Source organism: Neopsephotus bourkii, unplaced genomic scaffold, assembly GCF_033783945.1.
Source record: "Neopsephotus bourkii isolate Nb327-2 ecotype Australia unplaced genomic scaffold, CSIRO-AGI_Nbou_v1 NB_1183, whole genome shotgun sequence".
Lineage (NCBI taxonomy): Eukaryota > Metazoa > Chordata > Aves > Psittaciformes > Psittacidae > Neopsephotus > Neopsephotus bourkii.
The window spans coordinates 4,467,846-4,485,021 of NW_026901668.1; the positions used below are offsets into that span (position 1 = coordinate 4,467,846).

Below are 17,176 nucleotides of genomic sequence, written 5' to 3' on the forward strand. Positions count from 1 at the left end.
TTTTTGTTGCTGAGATTTTTTTCTGTAGCTCCATAGTGTTTAGTGGGAGGGAGGTGTCAGTACCTCAGTACAGACACTGTCCCCTTTTCCTCTACCTTGTTAAACCTCTGACTCTCACTTGGCAGTCTGACTCAGCACTGATCCCCTGGTGCTCATCTTTCACACTTGGAAGCAGGTTGCAATTGTGATTTCCATCCCATCACTTCAGGCAAATATTTACTCTTCCTTTCCTAACTTGTGTTTGTCCTTCTGTCTCTGGTTCTTTCCTCTTTTCATCCTCCCTCTTTTTTGGTTCCTATAGCGGTGGGTGTGCAAATCAAGCTGGAGTTGCTCCAACGCAAGTTTTGGATGGCCATGCAACAGGTAGGAGTATCAACAGTCATGTAGAGAGGCAATTTAGTGCTGTTCATCAGCTAGGTTGATGCTATGTTATATCACATATGATGGCATTTTGATGAAGGCTTCTATGACATTCATATTAAAAGATTTATGAAGTAGATTAGTTTGAAGTCACACATTTCTGTAATCCTTTGACAGCACTAATGCCATGTGATCAGTGAGTCTGTTCCGCAAATGCTGTGTTGACAGTGTCAGCATCCTGGCCTGGCATTAGCTCTGCTGCATATGACACATTTAATTGTGGAAATATGTTTGTGCTCATTCAGCCTTTCAGAAACCTCATGGAAATCTGCAATTTTGGGCACTTGTTAAAAAAAAAAAAATGCACTGTGCTCTCTTATCTTCATAATGGTAATAAAATGCTACCAGCTTGCCAAAATAAAAATCACTCGCTCCAGGGATAAGCTTTCAGTGGTGTCCTAATTTTGGACACTCTTGCTGGACTGAAAGAAATGGAATAATTAAAACAGCTGCCCTGGTCTGAGAGTCAGGAAGAGTGAAACACGTTTCCCTTATCACCCAGGGGCTTTCCCCTGGCTTTGTTTTTGGAAAGGTATATTGGAGGGGTGAGACTGATGGGACCAAAGCAGCAGGCAGCAGAAGTGTCTCTCTGCTGTCAGGAAAGGGAACTCTTATTAGATGGGGTGACAGAGAAGAGGGAAGGGCAGGAGGCTGCTCACTGGGAGTGAGCACAGGTGGAGAACGGAGAAGCTCAGAGTTTGCTGTGGTGGCAGGAGCATCCTCGCAGGTGGGATATCACATAAACCTAACCTGAGCTAAAAATACTTCTGCAGAGTGCATGAGCATATCCTGGTGCATCAGCAGAGAGCTTCATTTTTAAATATCTCCTTAGGGCCATACCCAGGCAGTTCTCACACAAACAAGCCCATATGGGTGTTAAGTGAAACCGGGAAGCCTTATTAAAGAAGCTGAAAAGAGGCCTGTGTGCCAAGTGCCTGCAAGCCGTGGCCCGGCTAGGTGCTGGTATGAAAAAGAGCCTGCATATGGTTCCAGAGGACGTGACCTCCATTTGACAGAGGAATGACTAACAGATCTTGTTTTCTCTCTCCTGCTTCACCGCATGCTGTGCCGCTCTGGATGTCCATGCTGTGCCTCCCGTTTCCCAGCCCAATGACAGTGATGTAAGTAGATAAAAGCTGGGGACAGGGAGGCATCCCAGCAGGCCTCACCATAGCTCTCGGCTTCATAATCGTGTTGCTTGTGTGCCAGCATATTATAGGCACTGTCCCTTGTCTGTAGTCACTGGAAACGGTCCAAGCCTGTCATAGGTTGTGTTTGTCTTCACAGTAATTAAGTGTCTTTAGCAAAGCTCAAAGTGCTCTGGGTCACAGCATTTCAGAGACCTGACCAACAGCAGGAAGATGCTGTGAAGTAAGCTGGTCTCTGAGAAGGGACCTGTGCCCATAACATGGTAGATATGGTCTCAGAGCAATCAGGGAGATCGGGATCAGCTCTTCCCCCACAACAGAGGCTCCTTGCAAGCTGCTGGTGCTCTCAGTCCAGGCTTCTCACCACAGTCCCAGTGATGCATAGCTAGCCCAACAGTGGGCACTGCTGGATCTTCTCAAATTTGGAAGAGCAGCAGCAGCAAGATTCAGTCCTCACACTGCTGAGGAAGATGCTGTGAGGTATAGGCCTTTCTTGTTGGAAACCACTCTGGTTCACCTGGGTTTCTGTTCTGATTTTCACGCTTTGGATTCTGTATTTCTTATCCCCCAAGGCCATAATAGTGGTTCTTTGTGGCCATACTTCTCTGATGACCAAAGGAAAGAACCCACTTGGGATGAAATACACGGCCACTTCTATGCATATGTCCAGGGAAACAAAACAACACGGTGCTGTTTCGTAAGGGGTGAGATGGTGCTTGCAAGTGTGGGTAAAGGAACGTTATTAGACCATCATCCCTGAAGCCTCAAAAAGCCAGTTGGATTTGGAGCATGAGCATGCAATATTGCAAAGCCACAGGGCTTGAAACAAACCCAGACATCTCCAAGCCTCCTCTGAAACAAATTCTAACCAAAAGTAACAGTCTTCTTGTGATTTGAAACGGAAAATTCAGCTCTTGTTATTGAGAATCATTCAGAAAGGGGTCTGGGGTTTATGCATAAGGGTTGTAAGAAAATAAAGGGCAGCAGGCTGAGAGGAGGCAGGCTACACAGCACATTAGTGTCCTTCCCTGACCCCAGAAAACCTCTGGCAGGAAGGGGACCCCGTGTACAGAATTGGCAACACCTTGTCGGGTTTCTTCCCCCTGCTGCTGGAGAAAATAGCATTCAAAAATAACACAAAGAGACAGACGGGCATGGCCATGGCAAACTTGGAACAATTATGAAATCAATAAGTACCTGAAGGGCTTTGTTACTCACCACTTAACCCCTCGTGTCCCCACCGAGTCCAGCGTTGTGAAACACATGTCAAGTGCGGTACACAGAAATCCTAAATTAAACAAATGGACGGTGCCTTGGGCTACATGAGCACCATTCACATCCTATTTTATCATTAGCTGTCTGGAGAATAAAGAAACCAACAGCAACAGCAACAACAACAACAAAAAATCCCTGCTGGAGAAGAATCCTGGTCTAAAATACCATGCCATGTGCTTAGTGCAGATACCAGCAGATGCTGAAATGCATGCTGGTTTCTCACCAGTGCACAATAACCTTTGCATTTGCAGCCGGAGAGCTTGGTGCTGTCCCCTTTCTTTACAAAAGCCACCTCTGCTTGAAGTGCACAGGGACCCTATCAGGGAGGCAGGTGCAGGATCAGAGCCTTCAGCAATGGGGATGTTGCTCAGAGAGCTGGGGATCACACAGAGACACTGAGTGGCCAACCTGGGGGGTGGTACCTATGCATGCTTGAGAGCTTATCTTGGGGAAAATGCCAGCTAAATTGCAGAGCTTCATGGAATAGTGGCATGGAGACCTTTAGCTCAGCAGTCCCACAGGGGAGGCTGTAAAATGACGTCGTGCCATGGTTAATTCTCTGCTTTTCCTTTCCAGTGCAGTGCCTTGGACGGTGCCTGTCCACTAAGCTGTCAGGATGACGTAAGTTGCCCAGATTTCTTCCCTGTACCTGTGATGGATGTGATTGACTACCTCTTCCGTGGAGATCTCATACACACACACACACATACACACACTGAACAAAAAGGTATTGCCTGTCACCTCATCACAAGAGGCTGCAGAGCTGGGGGCAGTACTTTGTGCTGTTGAGGTAAACCTGCAGTTTAGGTCTTCCCCTTTACTGTGGGATGCCAGTTGAGCCAAGGCAGGGATATGGGGATTCGACCCAGTGACTCTAAGGAGAGTCCATCTCCTCTAAGGCTGCCTCAGTGTCATCCGAGGTCTTCCAAAGAAAGTGGCTCTCAGCATGACAGGCATGCTGAACACCCCTCTTTGCATTTAGGCCACTGCTTTAACCTTGGTCTCAGGCATACCTGGGACAGGAGCTCCTCTATCCTGGAGAGTGGGAACACCAGAGAATTTTTGTACTATGTTAATGTGAGATTTCTTCTGCATCCTTGTTTTCCCCTGTGAGACCTAAAGGTTTTCATCTAAACTCTGTGCCTTGATCTCCTGCTCTGCAAAGTCAAACCAAAGACCATCACTGATCCTCAGTGGTGAGGAGAGGGTTATTTCATGAGTGGTTATAAAACTCTGAAATCTGAAGATGGAAAGCTTTAGATACCATTTTATTAGAGAAGTGCTCTCCAACTATCCTGCAGGGTGCCTTGTCTTCTTAAGTGTGGCTCACAGCCCTGGCAAGAGACAGTCGCTGTCACAGCTCACGAACTAAATACCTCAAGATGGAGGCAGAGAGGGAACAGTCAGTTGTGTAAAGCCCCATAGCTTAGCCATGGGGCTAGGCATAGAAATGCCAAGGCTGTTGCTATAAGCACAGCCCACACCACTCCATTGTGCACACAGCAGTACATGGAAGCACATACCACACAACCATGGAAAAAGCTGTCTTTAATGTTGCTTCTCTTTAATCTCTGCAGATCCTGAATTGCTTCCTTATTGATAACAACGGCTTTATACTCGTTTCCAAAAGACCTGCAGAGGTAAGAGAGCATAAGAGGAGGAGAAGGAGAGTGTTCCTAAATAACCCACCAGAGCTGGTTAAAACGAATGGAGTTGAATTGTGTAATAAGGGTGGCTGTGGTGTAATTAAATTCATCTGTGTGATGAGGGGGAAGCCTCCCAGCAGAGTGACAGCACATCCTAGGTGAGGAAGGAATTTGCAGTCATAAGGAAGGAGCTAGTCAAAATATCTTTTTATCAGGAGTGAGGAAATCAGACTCATTTCTCTCTGCACAGAATCTACTGAATGATGATCTGAGGCAATCCCAGAAGGCAGGTGTGCCCTGACTTCAGGAAACTGAAAGGAAGGAAAGGGAAAGGAAAAGGGGGAGGGGGAAAAGGAAGCGAGCAGCACTTCTGAGTGCCTTTGAAGCCGAAGCAGGCGTTCTTCAGGAAGGGAAACCAAGGGGATGGTAAGAACAAAACGCCAAAGGCAAAAACAAAGATGAAATCATTTAAACAAATTGTAGACAGGAGAACACCTAAAGACCTGGAGGGTTTGCTGGACGCGCAGAGGCGAAAGGAGCAAGGAAAAAGACTCAGAATAGTAATAAAAATATAACAACAGAAGTTGCTTCCTTTCCTCTTGCTGCCAGTGCCTCCATGACCATTTCTAGGGAGCTAAAGGGGTGCAGTTTATGATGTGACTTCTCTGTAGCCTGTGCAGACCCAACACTACCAGCCACTGCATGGCTTAGCTCTACATTTCTGTTCTCCAGTAAATTCACCACAGACCTATTTGTTTCAAAATAATAAAAGGCCATAGATTTGGATGTCAGAAAGTGATGTGTTGGAACAAACTCATAAGCTACAAGGCAATAAGTCAATAGCAAGAGTGGGGAATGAAGCTGTTTTGTTGCTGACAGAAGTGTGGAATTTCATTAAAATTTCCACAGTACTGGAGTTACCAAACACTGTACGTGTATTTCCAAAAGGCAGTAGAACTGATCCCAGAAATTGCCTGCTTCGAGATGTGACAAACAGGTTTAAATGGAAATTGCAAGTAAAGTAACAGAACACCCAACGGTGGAAATTCAAAGTAAAGTAACAGAACACCCTATGGATGCGACTGGGACAAGCAGCAGAACTTCTGTAAAGGATAAAACCCTATCTTACCAGCTACACCTCTTTGAAAGTGTAGGTAAAGCAGGAGGTAAGGGAGCATGGATGACCTACTGCCTTTTAGTTTTATTAAAAGCCTTGAAGAGTGTCCCTTACAAGAGGCTGTTAAAGAAGTTCTGGTTGAAGAGTGAAGTAGTGGCATTGATCTCAAAGTAGCTGGGACAGAAAAGAAAGAAGATAAATTTTTAGATGGATATTTAGATGGAAAGCGTCAAGCTATATGATTCCCGTGGTTTCCCATCTGCACTTGTGTTGGTTAGCATATTACGAATAGGCTGGCAAAAGAAAAAGGTGAGATCGTGAATTCTGCAGGCACTGTGCAGTAAATTCAGCGAGGCCAAAATGGGAACTGTTGAGGCTCACAAAGCAAAATGAATCAGCAACACATTGGCAGGAGGGGGATGATATAGACAGATATCAAGGAGGGGGCATATTGCACGGAATAACCAACCCCTTTTCTGTTGGGAAAGTGACCTACTGAATATTCCAGTAAAAAGTGCCCCTTCAATAACATGGTATGCCAAAAAAAAAGAAAAGGCAAAGAAAACTTGAAAATACAAGGAAGGAAATTGCTGTAAAGTTATATTGACTCCTCACTCTGTGAGACCAGGTCCTGCTGCATGGTCAGGATGGGCTGGTAATCTTCAGATCTGCGGTTTCCTCCTCTGCCCTGCATGGCATTTTCAAAGGTGCTTTGCTGAGTCCTATGGCATGTGTCCATGGGTAAAGGCAACTAGACCCTTTAGGTACCACATCTGCTGTTTGTTGTCAGCACTGCCCTCCTGGGTTCTGTCTCTGTATTTTTTCTTCATCATAGGGAAAATGTGTTTTTCCAAAAGCTCCTCTCTGAAAGATCTGACCAGTAGAAACATGGCATTGTAGTGGATTTGGGTAAATTATAAATATTATCTGCATGCCTCCCAGATCAGGCATTTTGGCAGGCACCAGAGCTGTTACCTCTTCCAGTTGTTACCTCCCCTGACCTCGGAGAGTTCACCACTGCTTTTCTTCTGCTTCTTTCATCTTGTTCCAGTTACCGCTTTTATTTCCTGGAGGCACCAGGAGTGTCCACACTGTTAAACACTACAGGGAATTCAATACAGCAGCAGTACCCTGGGTTTCATAGCCTTGCCACTTGGATGATGCTGCTGCAGGGGAACACTTGTTGCTATGTGGTCTTCTTTGCCCCATCCCACAATCTTCCCCTCAGTGCATCTTTTAACATAATGCCCCCCAAAATCCCATTCCTAGGTTCTGTGTATATTTTGCCTTTCTGGAGAAGCTGGCTAGCTCACTCTCCTCCCTCTCTGCATCACACCAGCAAGAGTGGCTCAGCTGCATGGGTCAGCATTTCAGTCTAGCAACAGGGAGAATGGCAGCCTGCCCTCATGCTGCCTGCTCTGCCCCATCAGTCAGGATGGGAATGGGCTTATCAGATGCTGAAGGAGCTAGGATACATGGGTGAGTATCTACCCCAATAAACCACACAGGCTGTGGCAGCTCCAGCACAATCAGAGCCCCATGCACAACCCCACTACCCCGAGGAAGGCAGCCAAGGGGCTTTCTTGTCCAAAATGCCTACTTCTTGGGGCAAGGTGCAAGCTAAGAATAACAGTGCCTGTGTCCTTACAGCCCCTGAACAAGCTGCTAGTGCCAGAGAACCACTCTGGGGGCTCTGAGATGTTTTGCTCCGTTTCTCTGCTTACTCCCTTGTGGTGCAAGCACACATAAAGCTGTGGTGCTGTGGTGCTTTATGGTGTTCTCAGCTTCCTGCATGCACCTCTTTTTTGGGTGGCCACACTGGAAATCAGAGCAGCCTCACAAAGGAATGGGGAGAGGACAGCCTGGCTTGGCCTCTGCTTCCCTCTTTCCTTGGGATGGGTGATCAGGATGGGGGATCAGCTCTAGTAACCTCTGCCTGAAGGCAGCAGGAAGCTTACCAGCAGCCAGAAGTCACCACAGAATAAAGAGGGACTCAGGATTTTAATGAGTGATGCATTGGAACCTCCCTACAGGATTACTTGGGGAGAATAGGTAATCTCTTAATTCGGGCTAATCTCCCCATCCAGATTTATTGCGGAGAGAGCAAAAAGTTAATAGCCAGAGCCAGGAGAAGGGAGTGAGAGAGGGAGAGGACCAGGTGATCCAGGGCAGCAGAGGAAGGTAAAGTCAGTGGCATGCTCAGGCTGTGCTGCAGTGAGGGCTGCTCCACAGTATGTTTCTGCCAGCGTTTTCAGCCCTGGCCCATGACTGCCCCTGGGTTTTTAGCCCCCTTTTGCTGCCAGCCAGAGGCACATCTGTGGATCACAGGTCTTGAGCTCCCTCCACCTGCTGCATCTAGATGTCCCCTTGCACACTAAACCTCTTTTTTCTAGGACTGCTCCCTTCTCCCTGAGACATCCACAAGCTTTGCCTAGGCAGGACTTCAAGGACAGGGTGGTAGCTAAAAGGCCAAGATCCCACCAGGGGTGGGCCTAGCTTGTGAAGGAAGGGCTGGCTTTGTTTGAGCCATGCAAGGAGGCTGCCCGCTCCGCTCACCCAAAGCCTGGCCCCTTTGGCAGAGCTTTTGTGTGTACCAAATGTGCAGATTGTTCAATGAGTTAGCAAAGCACAGGAACATGTATGTCTGTAAGCAGTGATGTACCTTGAGAGCCATGTGTGTGCTCCAGGATACATCTCTTTCCTGTGCATAGCCTGCATGTGCGCTTGTACACTCTCAGCTGCAGAGGGATCTGATACAGTGTGTGACACGCAGGATGTCAGAGGCAATGCTTTGTGCTCTGAATCTTTGAAATTGAAAGAGCCTGTGCAATTCCAACCTCCAGCCTAATTCCCAGCTTCCAGCCTAATACCCAACCTGGGAATCAGGAGAAACACATCAGGGGAATGTCAGGGAGAGCAGCAGGCAGTCACTGAGGAAGTAATGAGAGCTGCTTGGCAAAATGTCACTTCAGTGCAGGACCACTTAGGTTTCTGCCAAGTGACGCTTTCTTGTGTTACTGCCTACACAGAGTACTTAAAACAGCACCAAGGTTTGAATACCTGGTTTGGTGTTAAAGGCCAGTTTGCTGATGCTTTCCTGAACACATACCCTAAGCTTTTCTCTCAGTTATACTAAAAACTCCTCATATTTGTATCTATAGGAACGACATCCTACCTGGGGAAATTAAGACATCAGCATCTCTGAACAGGGTGAGACTCTTCCCTCTGACACACCAGCTGCAGCTTGCACTGCCTTAAATCCCACTGCTCTAGCTCCTGCTAGGGCTACAGACTGGTATTAAATCGAAGCAGCTGGCCTCCTTTTACCACCCTAATCAGACTGAAAGAGCGAGGGAGGTGAAAAAAGTTAGCGCTCGCTCAGACACATTTGACTATGTCTGAGATGATTACATCCTAAGTGCTCGAAGAGGAGTTGATGTTGTGTGTCGATATATACAGTGAGATGCATTCTAAAGCCTGTTGGGAAGAAGCTCATACTCCTGTAACGCTACTGTTAGATGATTACCATATGATCTTAGGGAAATCTGCCTAAGGGTCTGTTTTTTATAGTGGAAATGCCCCACTCAAATAAATGAAATCATCTGTCATCTGCTAAATACATGCTAAATGACTGCTAGTCTACCAGTGGAAAAGAAAATGTCCCCCCCAAACTGTGTGAACACTTCCATAACATATGGGAGGTGTTAACTGTGTGAAGACCCGTGAGCTAGGAAAATTGATGAAGGATAGCTTCGTATCTGGACTTTTATTATTTATGAGTATTTTATTTACTTGTTTGCAAACAAAGCAGTGGACTTGGCAGATTTGAAGCATTTTTGCAATAGATTTGTCATGGTTTGATAATCAGGAAAGACAGATCTGTTGTTTGTTTGAAGAAGTCTTTAAAGCAGCAGTTCAAGGATTTGGGATTAGGACTGTATTTGAGGTATTATATTAACTCCAAAGCGTAAATGGGAGCAGATAGACAGCCACAAGCTCTGCTTTTAGCTCAGGCACCCAAGTGGGATTTGGGGGTTGTCACCGCCCACATGCAACTTTTGTTAGGGTGGAGCCTGTGCAATAGCTCTGTCTGTGCCAGTGCATTGTAACCTAAAGAGATGCATGGGTTTGTGTTGTTGTTGTTGGGGTTACTGTCTGCTGGGAACTCGCACAACAGTGAGCTGTAAACCTGCATTTCCTACCGAAATAGATCTGTCCAGTGCACTCCCATGTGGTGTGTCTGTTCACCTAGTGCATCTGGAGAGCAAAGGTTTCCAAAGCCACTGCAGCCGTGAGCTAGAAGAGAGGCTCAAGCAGAAGACTCAGGCACTCAGACCTGGAGGATGTGGATTCACAAAAATCCACAGGAGAGCCCAGTCTTCCAGTGCATCAGTGTGCCTGGGTCTTTGCAGCTTAAGAGTCCTCCTTTTTCTATCACAAGCTGCATGACTTACGTGGGCTAAATCATTTCCAAGTGTGGTAGGAACGGTGCAGAGTGCCCAGCTGGTGATGGGGGAAGTCCTCCCTCAAGCTTTCCAGCCAGCCAAAGGACAAAGCTTGGCATTACCTCGTTATAAAACACCCGCTCTGTGTGGTAGGCCTCCAGACAAACTGGATCAGCTGGTCCCATCGAGCATTTGGAAATTCTACTGTTGTCAGTTTATTCTGGTTTTTTCCTTTCTTGTGCTTGCAGACTGGAAAATTCTTGGGTGCAGTGGATGGCTCAGTAATGACCCAGCTGCTAAACATGGGCATGTTCAGGCGGTAAGTGGGGTATCTCCATGCTGTACTGCTCTTTCTTTAGCTGGCGTGAGGGTCAGAGCAGACTGGTCCCCATGAGCAGCAGGGGAAAATGCACATGCTGATGCATGTGACTCCTGTTTTGATACAACAGCTCCTATAGCTACCTGCCTCCTCCACTGACTGGCTCCCTGTTCTTCCTCATTCTGCTCTTCTGCCTGCTGCAAAGCACTGAGAGAGACAGTAACTCCTGATCTGCATGTGGCTAGAAAGCAGCTGTTCCTCGGTGTTTTCCAGAGCAAGATGCTATGGGAAACACTTCTTGGCATTTTGGGTATAAAGCTCTTCAGTTCCTCCTGGCACTTGGAAAGCCTGTGAGCAGTGGTCTTGAGAGTCTCCCAGATGTAGCATTGCAGCTGGCTGAGCACGTTTCTCTCTCCTAAGAATACCTCTGTTTCTCTCACTCCACTCCCCCAGCCCATTTCAAAAGAGAGTTCTGAGTTTCAGGGGCTTGAAAACAGGAAGTAGGGGGACCTGAGGTAGTTTACAATTATAATTTTCCTGCTTCACTGCCTGCTGTACTCACCATCTGAAATTAGGGACATATTTCTTCCTTTACTGACCCAGTTACATTAATCCAGAGCCTGTATTTCTTGCTTTGCAAGATCCAGCACTGACCAAACAGCAAAGACATGTATGTGTAAGCAGGACGTTGATTTACCTCTTCCATACAAGGACTTCTTAGAAAAAGCTGATGTGTGTGTCCTGTAGGCAGTTGCATTGCTTGCTTTCAACTGCTTGCTTGTTTTGTTTTGATTTCAGGGTGACCATGTATGATTACCAAGCAATGTGCAAAGTACCCTACCACCACCACAGCGGTGCCCAGCCTCTGCTCAGCGTACGTATCTGTCTGCATGCAGCCTTCTATGGGCTTGGCTGTGGAGGCGTTCTCCTCTTAAGACATCTCCCACAGCTTGAGGTAGCATGTTCCCCAAAAGAGTTTAGCAGATTTTTGCTAACAAGTGGTGGGAATGTCCAAACTCATCGTAAGGAATATTTCTAAGGCAGTGATGGCCACTGACAGTGGTTTCCAGTTTGGCTCTCTATGGGCATACAGGATCTCACTGATAATCAGAAGGACCAGGGACAGGACAGGAACTAGACTATGCTGGGTATCTCCTAAAAGCCAAGGAACTAGCTTGCTGCTGAAATGAACAAAAATGATTTTACAGGACATGGTTGTACTCATCAGCTCAGAAAGAGGAGTTGCACTCTGAGCATCTGAGAGAAAGCTGTCAGCCTTTCAGGAAAGCTTTTCAGAGCAGGCTTAGAGCAACAGAGACAGGTTAAAGTGGCTGAGAAATGCTGACAGCCCAGGAGACAAATTATCAGAGTGGATAGTTTTGCCAGTACCCAAATGCAACTTCTCTTTCAGAGGATATAAACTAATAATCTAATCCCACTATCTTGCTACCCTGTCCTCAAACAGGCAGAACTGAGTAATTAACACTCAGGCTACTTCAAACTAGTTGAAGCAATCCTAAACAAGGATGCATTTATTACTGTTATGATTGGGGTTTTGATAGTTTAAAATGTGGTGTCCTGGAAGTACTTCTTACAGCATGACATTGTAATCTATTTCTAGTAAAAGCATTTTCAGCAAAATACTACTTTTTAACAATATGTTACGTTTTAACAACCTGTCTGGTTTGCAGTGGCTGTGCTTCAGCTGGATAGATGAAAATACTGTGAGGGTAGTGAAAATATTTGCTTGGTCATGGCTATTATCCTGCAATTTTGATTACTGAAAGAAATGTCACAAAATACAAGCTGCCAAAAATGAGGTGAACTGGGAAGAGAATAAAAAGGTGGGCATTCTGCCTCCATCTCTCATTTTCCCTTCTTAGGAAATCCCTTGAAAAGGAAGAAATCAAGAAAAGTCCATCTTTCATGTACATTCATAAAAACTCAGCCAAATTCCCAACCATCTGTACATTTTACTCTTTGTTGACTTTCTCTGGCTGAAGATAAGTCAGTTAGCAGTAATGGAACATTATCTTATGTCCTATGACTGCTGCATCTGTTTTGGATTTGAGGATAAGGGTGTGATTATGAGAGGGAGAGATGAAAATTAGACATGGTTACCATGAAGAAAAGAAGCAGCAGGATCCTCTGCAGATGAATTGTCCCTGGGACAATGCTGTATTTCCAATTTGTAGCTGAAAAGCAAGAAGATGATAGAAGTCATGCCATCTTGAGGAAAAGCTGGATGAAAGCACAGTTAAGCATAATCAATCAGTGGCAGATAATTCTAAATCCTAGGCAATGCTGTCGCTTGTCCCAGAAACACCACTTGCTATCAGAACACAAAAGCACCCTAAACTGGTGGTGTCCCATTTAACTGTGTTTCCCTCCTGCTCTGAGCTTTCAAGGTCATCCATACTGGAGAGAAATCATCAAGCAATTACATCTTCAAAGTCCTTCATACATTTGTGATAAACTCCCTGACCCTGACAGGGAGGGGGTGAGAAGATATTATTAGTAGCAAGGCAGCTCTGCTGGCTTTTGATGTATTTTGGACATTTTCCAGTGGTGCCCAGACCTTGAATTTCCAGCCTGTCTTCAAGAGCTCTGATCAGTGGAGGGAACTGGTCTGAAACGTGGGGTCCTGCATAACAATTCTAAACTCTCTGACCACGTCCTTACGGTATTTCTCATTTCTTCCTTTGTTCTCCAGCCAATTTATGCCTTTCTAGCTGCAGTGAAATGGCTGATAAGTGATTTCCTCATGTGAGTACCAAAAGACGGGGGTGTTTGGGAGGCTCAGTCCAATGGGGGACAAGAGCTGAGAAAGCTGCAAGCAGAGGTGCCTGTGTAGGGCATTGCTCTCAGCCTTCTCCTGACATTCAGCTCAGCGCCTTGCTCCTGGGAGACAGAAAGCTATTACTATTCCCATTTTGAGAGGCAGAGGCCTGTAGTGGGTCTGGGATTTACCTGAAGTCACTCAGTACAAAGTGGCAGAGTCAGAAATAGGACTCAGGTCTCCTGGGGCCTCATGCAGATCCTTGATGCTGAGTCCTCTTGCCTGTCTCATTTGCCTGTGATGAGTGAATGCACACCTTCATTTCACAGGGGTGAAGTCTGAAGGAAGGAAGCCAGGGAGCTCAGGTCTGAGTGACAGGCAAGGGAGGAGAGGGGGGAGACCTTGACTGAAGCTCTGGATTCGGGCTCACCAAACTGCTGGGGAAAATTGGAGTTCAAGCTCCATTTAGGATGAAAATACCACTTCTCAGCTTGCTGGGTGTGCAAAAGGAAAAGTGTGGAAAAGATCCAGCTCCAAGGGCTTGAGCATATCGGTACAGAATAATTGAATGTGATGTGCAGCTACCTCCCAGTAGCCAGAGTACGGGCTCCCTGATGGCCATCCGTGCCTCAGGTGGATCTCACTGTGGCTGAATCCCCTCCCAGGATAAAGCCCATTTAGACATTCCCCAGTACATATCCCATGATACAGAGCCACACAGTATCATGTGGAGAGGGAAAAAAAATGAATACATTAAAAAAAACCCAAACCAAACTCAGACTTCCACTGCTAACAGATTTGTAGTAAACATTTTAGAACTGATACTCATCGGGCAATGGGGCCATCTCCCTGACACCTGCACCCTTCCAGGCTGCTGAAAAAGCATCCTCTGTTTTTGCTCTTTTGACAGCTTCCTTTTGGAGTTTAGCATGAGTAGCTTCTGGCACTCAGACAACTTGGCAGATGGTGAGTACACAAGAGTCCAGCAGCCCCATAGAACATGAGTGCTATAGCCACTGGTGGCAGAAGAAGCTGTATGGGGAAGCCTGTCCCTGTGCGAGGAGCCAGCCACCTGCCCTGCCACTTCTCCCTCCACAGGCACTGGCATCCAGCTTCCAGGTCCCACCACCACCCCATTTCCCCCTATTTCCATGCCCATTTCAGGCTGCCACAGCACTAGAGCAGTGAGGGTGAGGTGTGTGTGGCTTTCCTCAGGGTAACTGGGGCAGGGGGAGGCTCTTCTTTCTGAGGACCCCCATCCTACTTGCATAGGATAAGAGAGACCATCAGCTGCAAAGGCAGGAGGTGACCCAAAAGGGAAAGAAGAGGATTGCTCTGCATACCATGCAGGTGCTGTTATTATACCCTCACTGTTCAGCACTAATGGTGCTTTTAATGGATAGTGGTAACTTCCCTGCTAACTGTGAGGCTGTCTTCTGCACTGAACTCTTGTGGCATAATGGGGAAAAAGTAGTTTTTAGAAAGCAGAATTCCCTTCCAGTCAGATAACCAGCCCAATGTCTGGGTACAGTGTATGTGCCGCTCACCTCCTCCAAAGAGGATCACTATAGATGGTGGTAGAAGTTGCAGCTATACTCTATGTAGTCCTGGCTGCTGCTTAATATGCATCAGGAACTTCCCCGTGCAGAAATTGGTGAGGAAGAGTCAGATGCAAGTGCAGTACTTGTGGCAGTGCAAGAGGGACTGCTCTTTCTGGAGGACAGACCAACCTGGTGTTCCTGCTGGGAGCTGCTGTGGATGCTCAGTGGCTGCATAGTTTGGTTTAGTCTTTGCTTGAAGAGATGGGAGGGAAAAGGGAGGGTGTTCTCACTGCTGCCCTGCTCATCACCAGTTCCTTTTGTGCCTTCTTCATCTCTTTCCTGCATCACCTCCACGGCTGCTGTGTGCAAATTCATCTCTTCACTGCTCTGCCATCATATGAAACTGTCATGTTGCTCCATCGTCATTGTGTGTGTGTATGTCACGCGAATTGTCCAGCCAAGGCTGTCTTCCATCACTGTAAGTAAAACCACTTAACAGCAAAAAGAGGAGGATTTAGCTAGAACCCCCAGCTAGGAAAGGCTTCTTTTAGACAATGGGGAACTTGCAGAAAGAGGTGACAGAGACAAGGCAGTGCCTGGCTCTATTGCCCTGCACTGCAAAGAAGCAAGTGATGCTGTTCCTTGTTTAGCTGGCAATTGAAGGTCTGTCACTGAGAAGTCAGTAAAAGAAGGGGCACACCAGCCTCCTCAGGGACTGCGGGCACGGACAACACCATCACTATGGTGTAGGTGGGCACACGGTCCATGTACCATGGCATGTCCTTCACTTTGGTTCCCAGCTGCCCCATTCTTTTCACTTATTATGCCAAACCAAATACCAATCCATGCCCTATTGCAGGAAAAACTATAGGGGTCTCATAGACTTCAGTTATTAAGAGGCGACTTAAGTCTTCTTTTCCACACCCCATGGCTTAGCTCCTTCTGATGAACCCCAGCCCAGCCCCAGGATAATGCACAACTACTTTCAGGCAGTTCAGCTTGATAAGCGTGTGCTCTAGCTCATAAATCCACTCCTACAGGCAAGTTAGAAATCCCTCCAAGACACAGTCCAGACTGTGGCTGTGTTTGTATCTTGCTGCTTCCATATCTAGCTTGTATTTGCCGATTTGCTCTCTGCCCAGCAAGACGTATGTGTGAGACAGAGATAGAGAAATAGAGACAGTTGGAATCTGTCTCACTGTAAGAAGAGGAAGCAAAAGAGTGTCTGGGGGTGGGGGAGGGAATAGCGGGGTGGAAGAATACTACTGGGGCTGGAAGAAATGGATTGCACATGTTGCTAAGAAGGGGCTGTAGATTTTTGCCAGAGATGTTAACATTTCCTTGACTGCTTGCCAAGGCTGGTGTGTGCAAAAAATATGAAGAGAAGGAGACATTTTGTGAGAGAGAAATTGAGCACACATTTATTCAGGGATATAGGCAGAGGAATTAATGGCCAGGGACCTAATGCTCACCCTTGCCTGACTGCGCACCTCTAGCTCTGAGCCTGTTTCTGCTTCCCAAGTTCTCTTGCTTTCTGGGAAGGCAAGACTGGGCATGATGTATTCAGACTGCACTCATCATGCAAATCGGCTTTTCAGAGGTGGCGAGAAGACATGTTTGCTGCCATGGATTTTTCACTGCTTTCAGCATCTCATTCCACTTTGTGTCTGTAAGGGCTTCTGCTTTTATGGACATCAGCACAGATTTGAAAGCTTTTAATTAAGCCAAAACCACTTCTGACCAAGGAATGCAGCCTAGAAAAGACTATTTCTAGAATCGTGTAGCTCACTAAAGTTTCTTTTTGACTGCACAGTAATGGATATTTTGCAAGTTAATCGATTAAATTCTGTTTTGTATTTGTAACTAAGTAGCAGACTTTGTCTGGTGTCCCAGAGTAAATCCACTGGCTTGGGTTTGTGATTTATGTTGGTGGGAAAGAGTTCACGATCTGGGCTGTATAGTTCATAACACAGCATGGCAGCTGCCTTTGCTACTCAGAAGGATTGGTTGCCAAACGTCTTACAAAGTCTTTCTGGCAGTGCAGATGGTAGCAACGACAGCCTGGAATTAACTCACTCTTTGCTATAAAGTTTGCAATTTGTTATCAGCTCCTCTGGCTGTTTACTAATCCCTGACCACCAGGCTCTCAGAGCGCTGATAACGTTTTGATGTCCAGCATGTGCATGCAGCGGCTCAGCCCAGGCGTTTTGCTGATGATGTACGTGCTACTGGGCTTCTCTGAACTTCTCAGTACTGCTGCAGCTGCATTGCTTCCAAGCAAATTAAGTGGCAGGAGGCTTAAGCATAATCTCTGCCATAGGTCTTGTCTCTGTGCAGAAGTTAGAAGATTTTAAAGGGGCTTCTTTTCATTTAACCTGTGCCAAGAAACTGATTGAATACAGTCTATGCAGGGGACTTGTGCCAATGTAGCAGAGTTTAAAAATATAACTTGGTGCACATGATGGAGTTAACACAGAGCAAGACAA

General features: G+C 46.5%; 1 protein-coding gene across 1 annotated transcript in view; it reads left to right on the forward strand.

Annotated features, from left to right (window-relative positions):
• The window catches only part of CACNA2D4 (calcium voltage-gated channel auxiliary subunit alpha2delta 4), a 128,456-nt gene that overhangs the window by 102,693 nt on the left and 8,587 nt on the right, over positions 1-17,176 (forward strand). The window contains exons 27-34 of the mRNA XM_061364009.1: positions 302-363; positions 1,527-1,541; positions 3,420-3,464; positions 4,421-4,483; positions 10,300-10,370; positions 11,169-11,244; positions 13,084-13,136; positions 14,060-14,115. Of these exons, the coding sequence (XP_061219993.1) occupies positions 302-363; positions 1,527-1,541; positions 3,420-3,464; positions 4,421-4,483; positions 10,300-10,370; positions 11,169-11,244; positions 13,084-13,136; positions 14,060-14,115 (441 nt within the window). The remainder of the gene's footprint in view (positions 1-301; positions 364-1,526; positions 1,542-3,419; positions 3,465-4,420; positions 4,484-10,299; positions 10,371-11,168; positions 11,245-13,083; positions 13,137-14,059; positions 14,116-17,176) is intronic.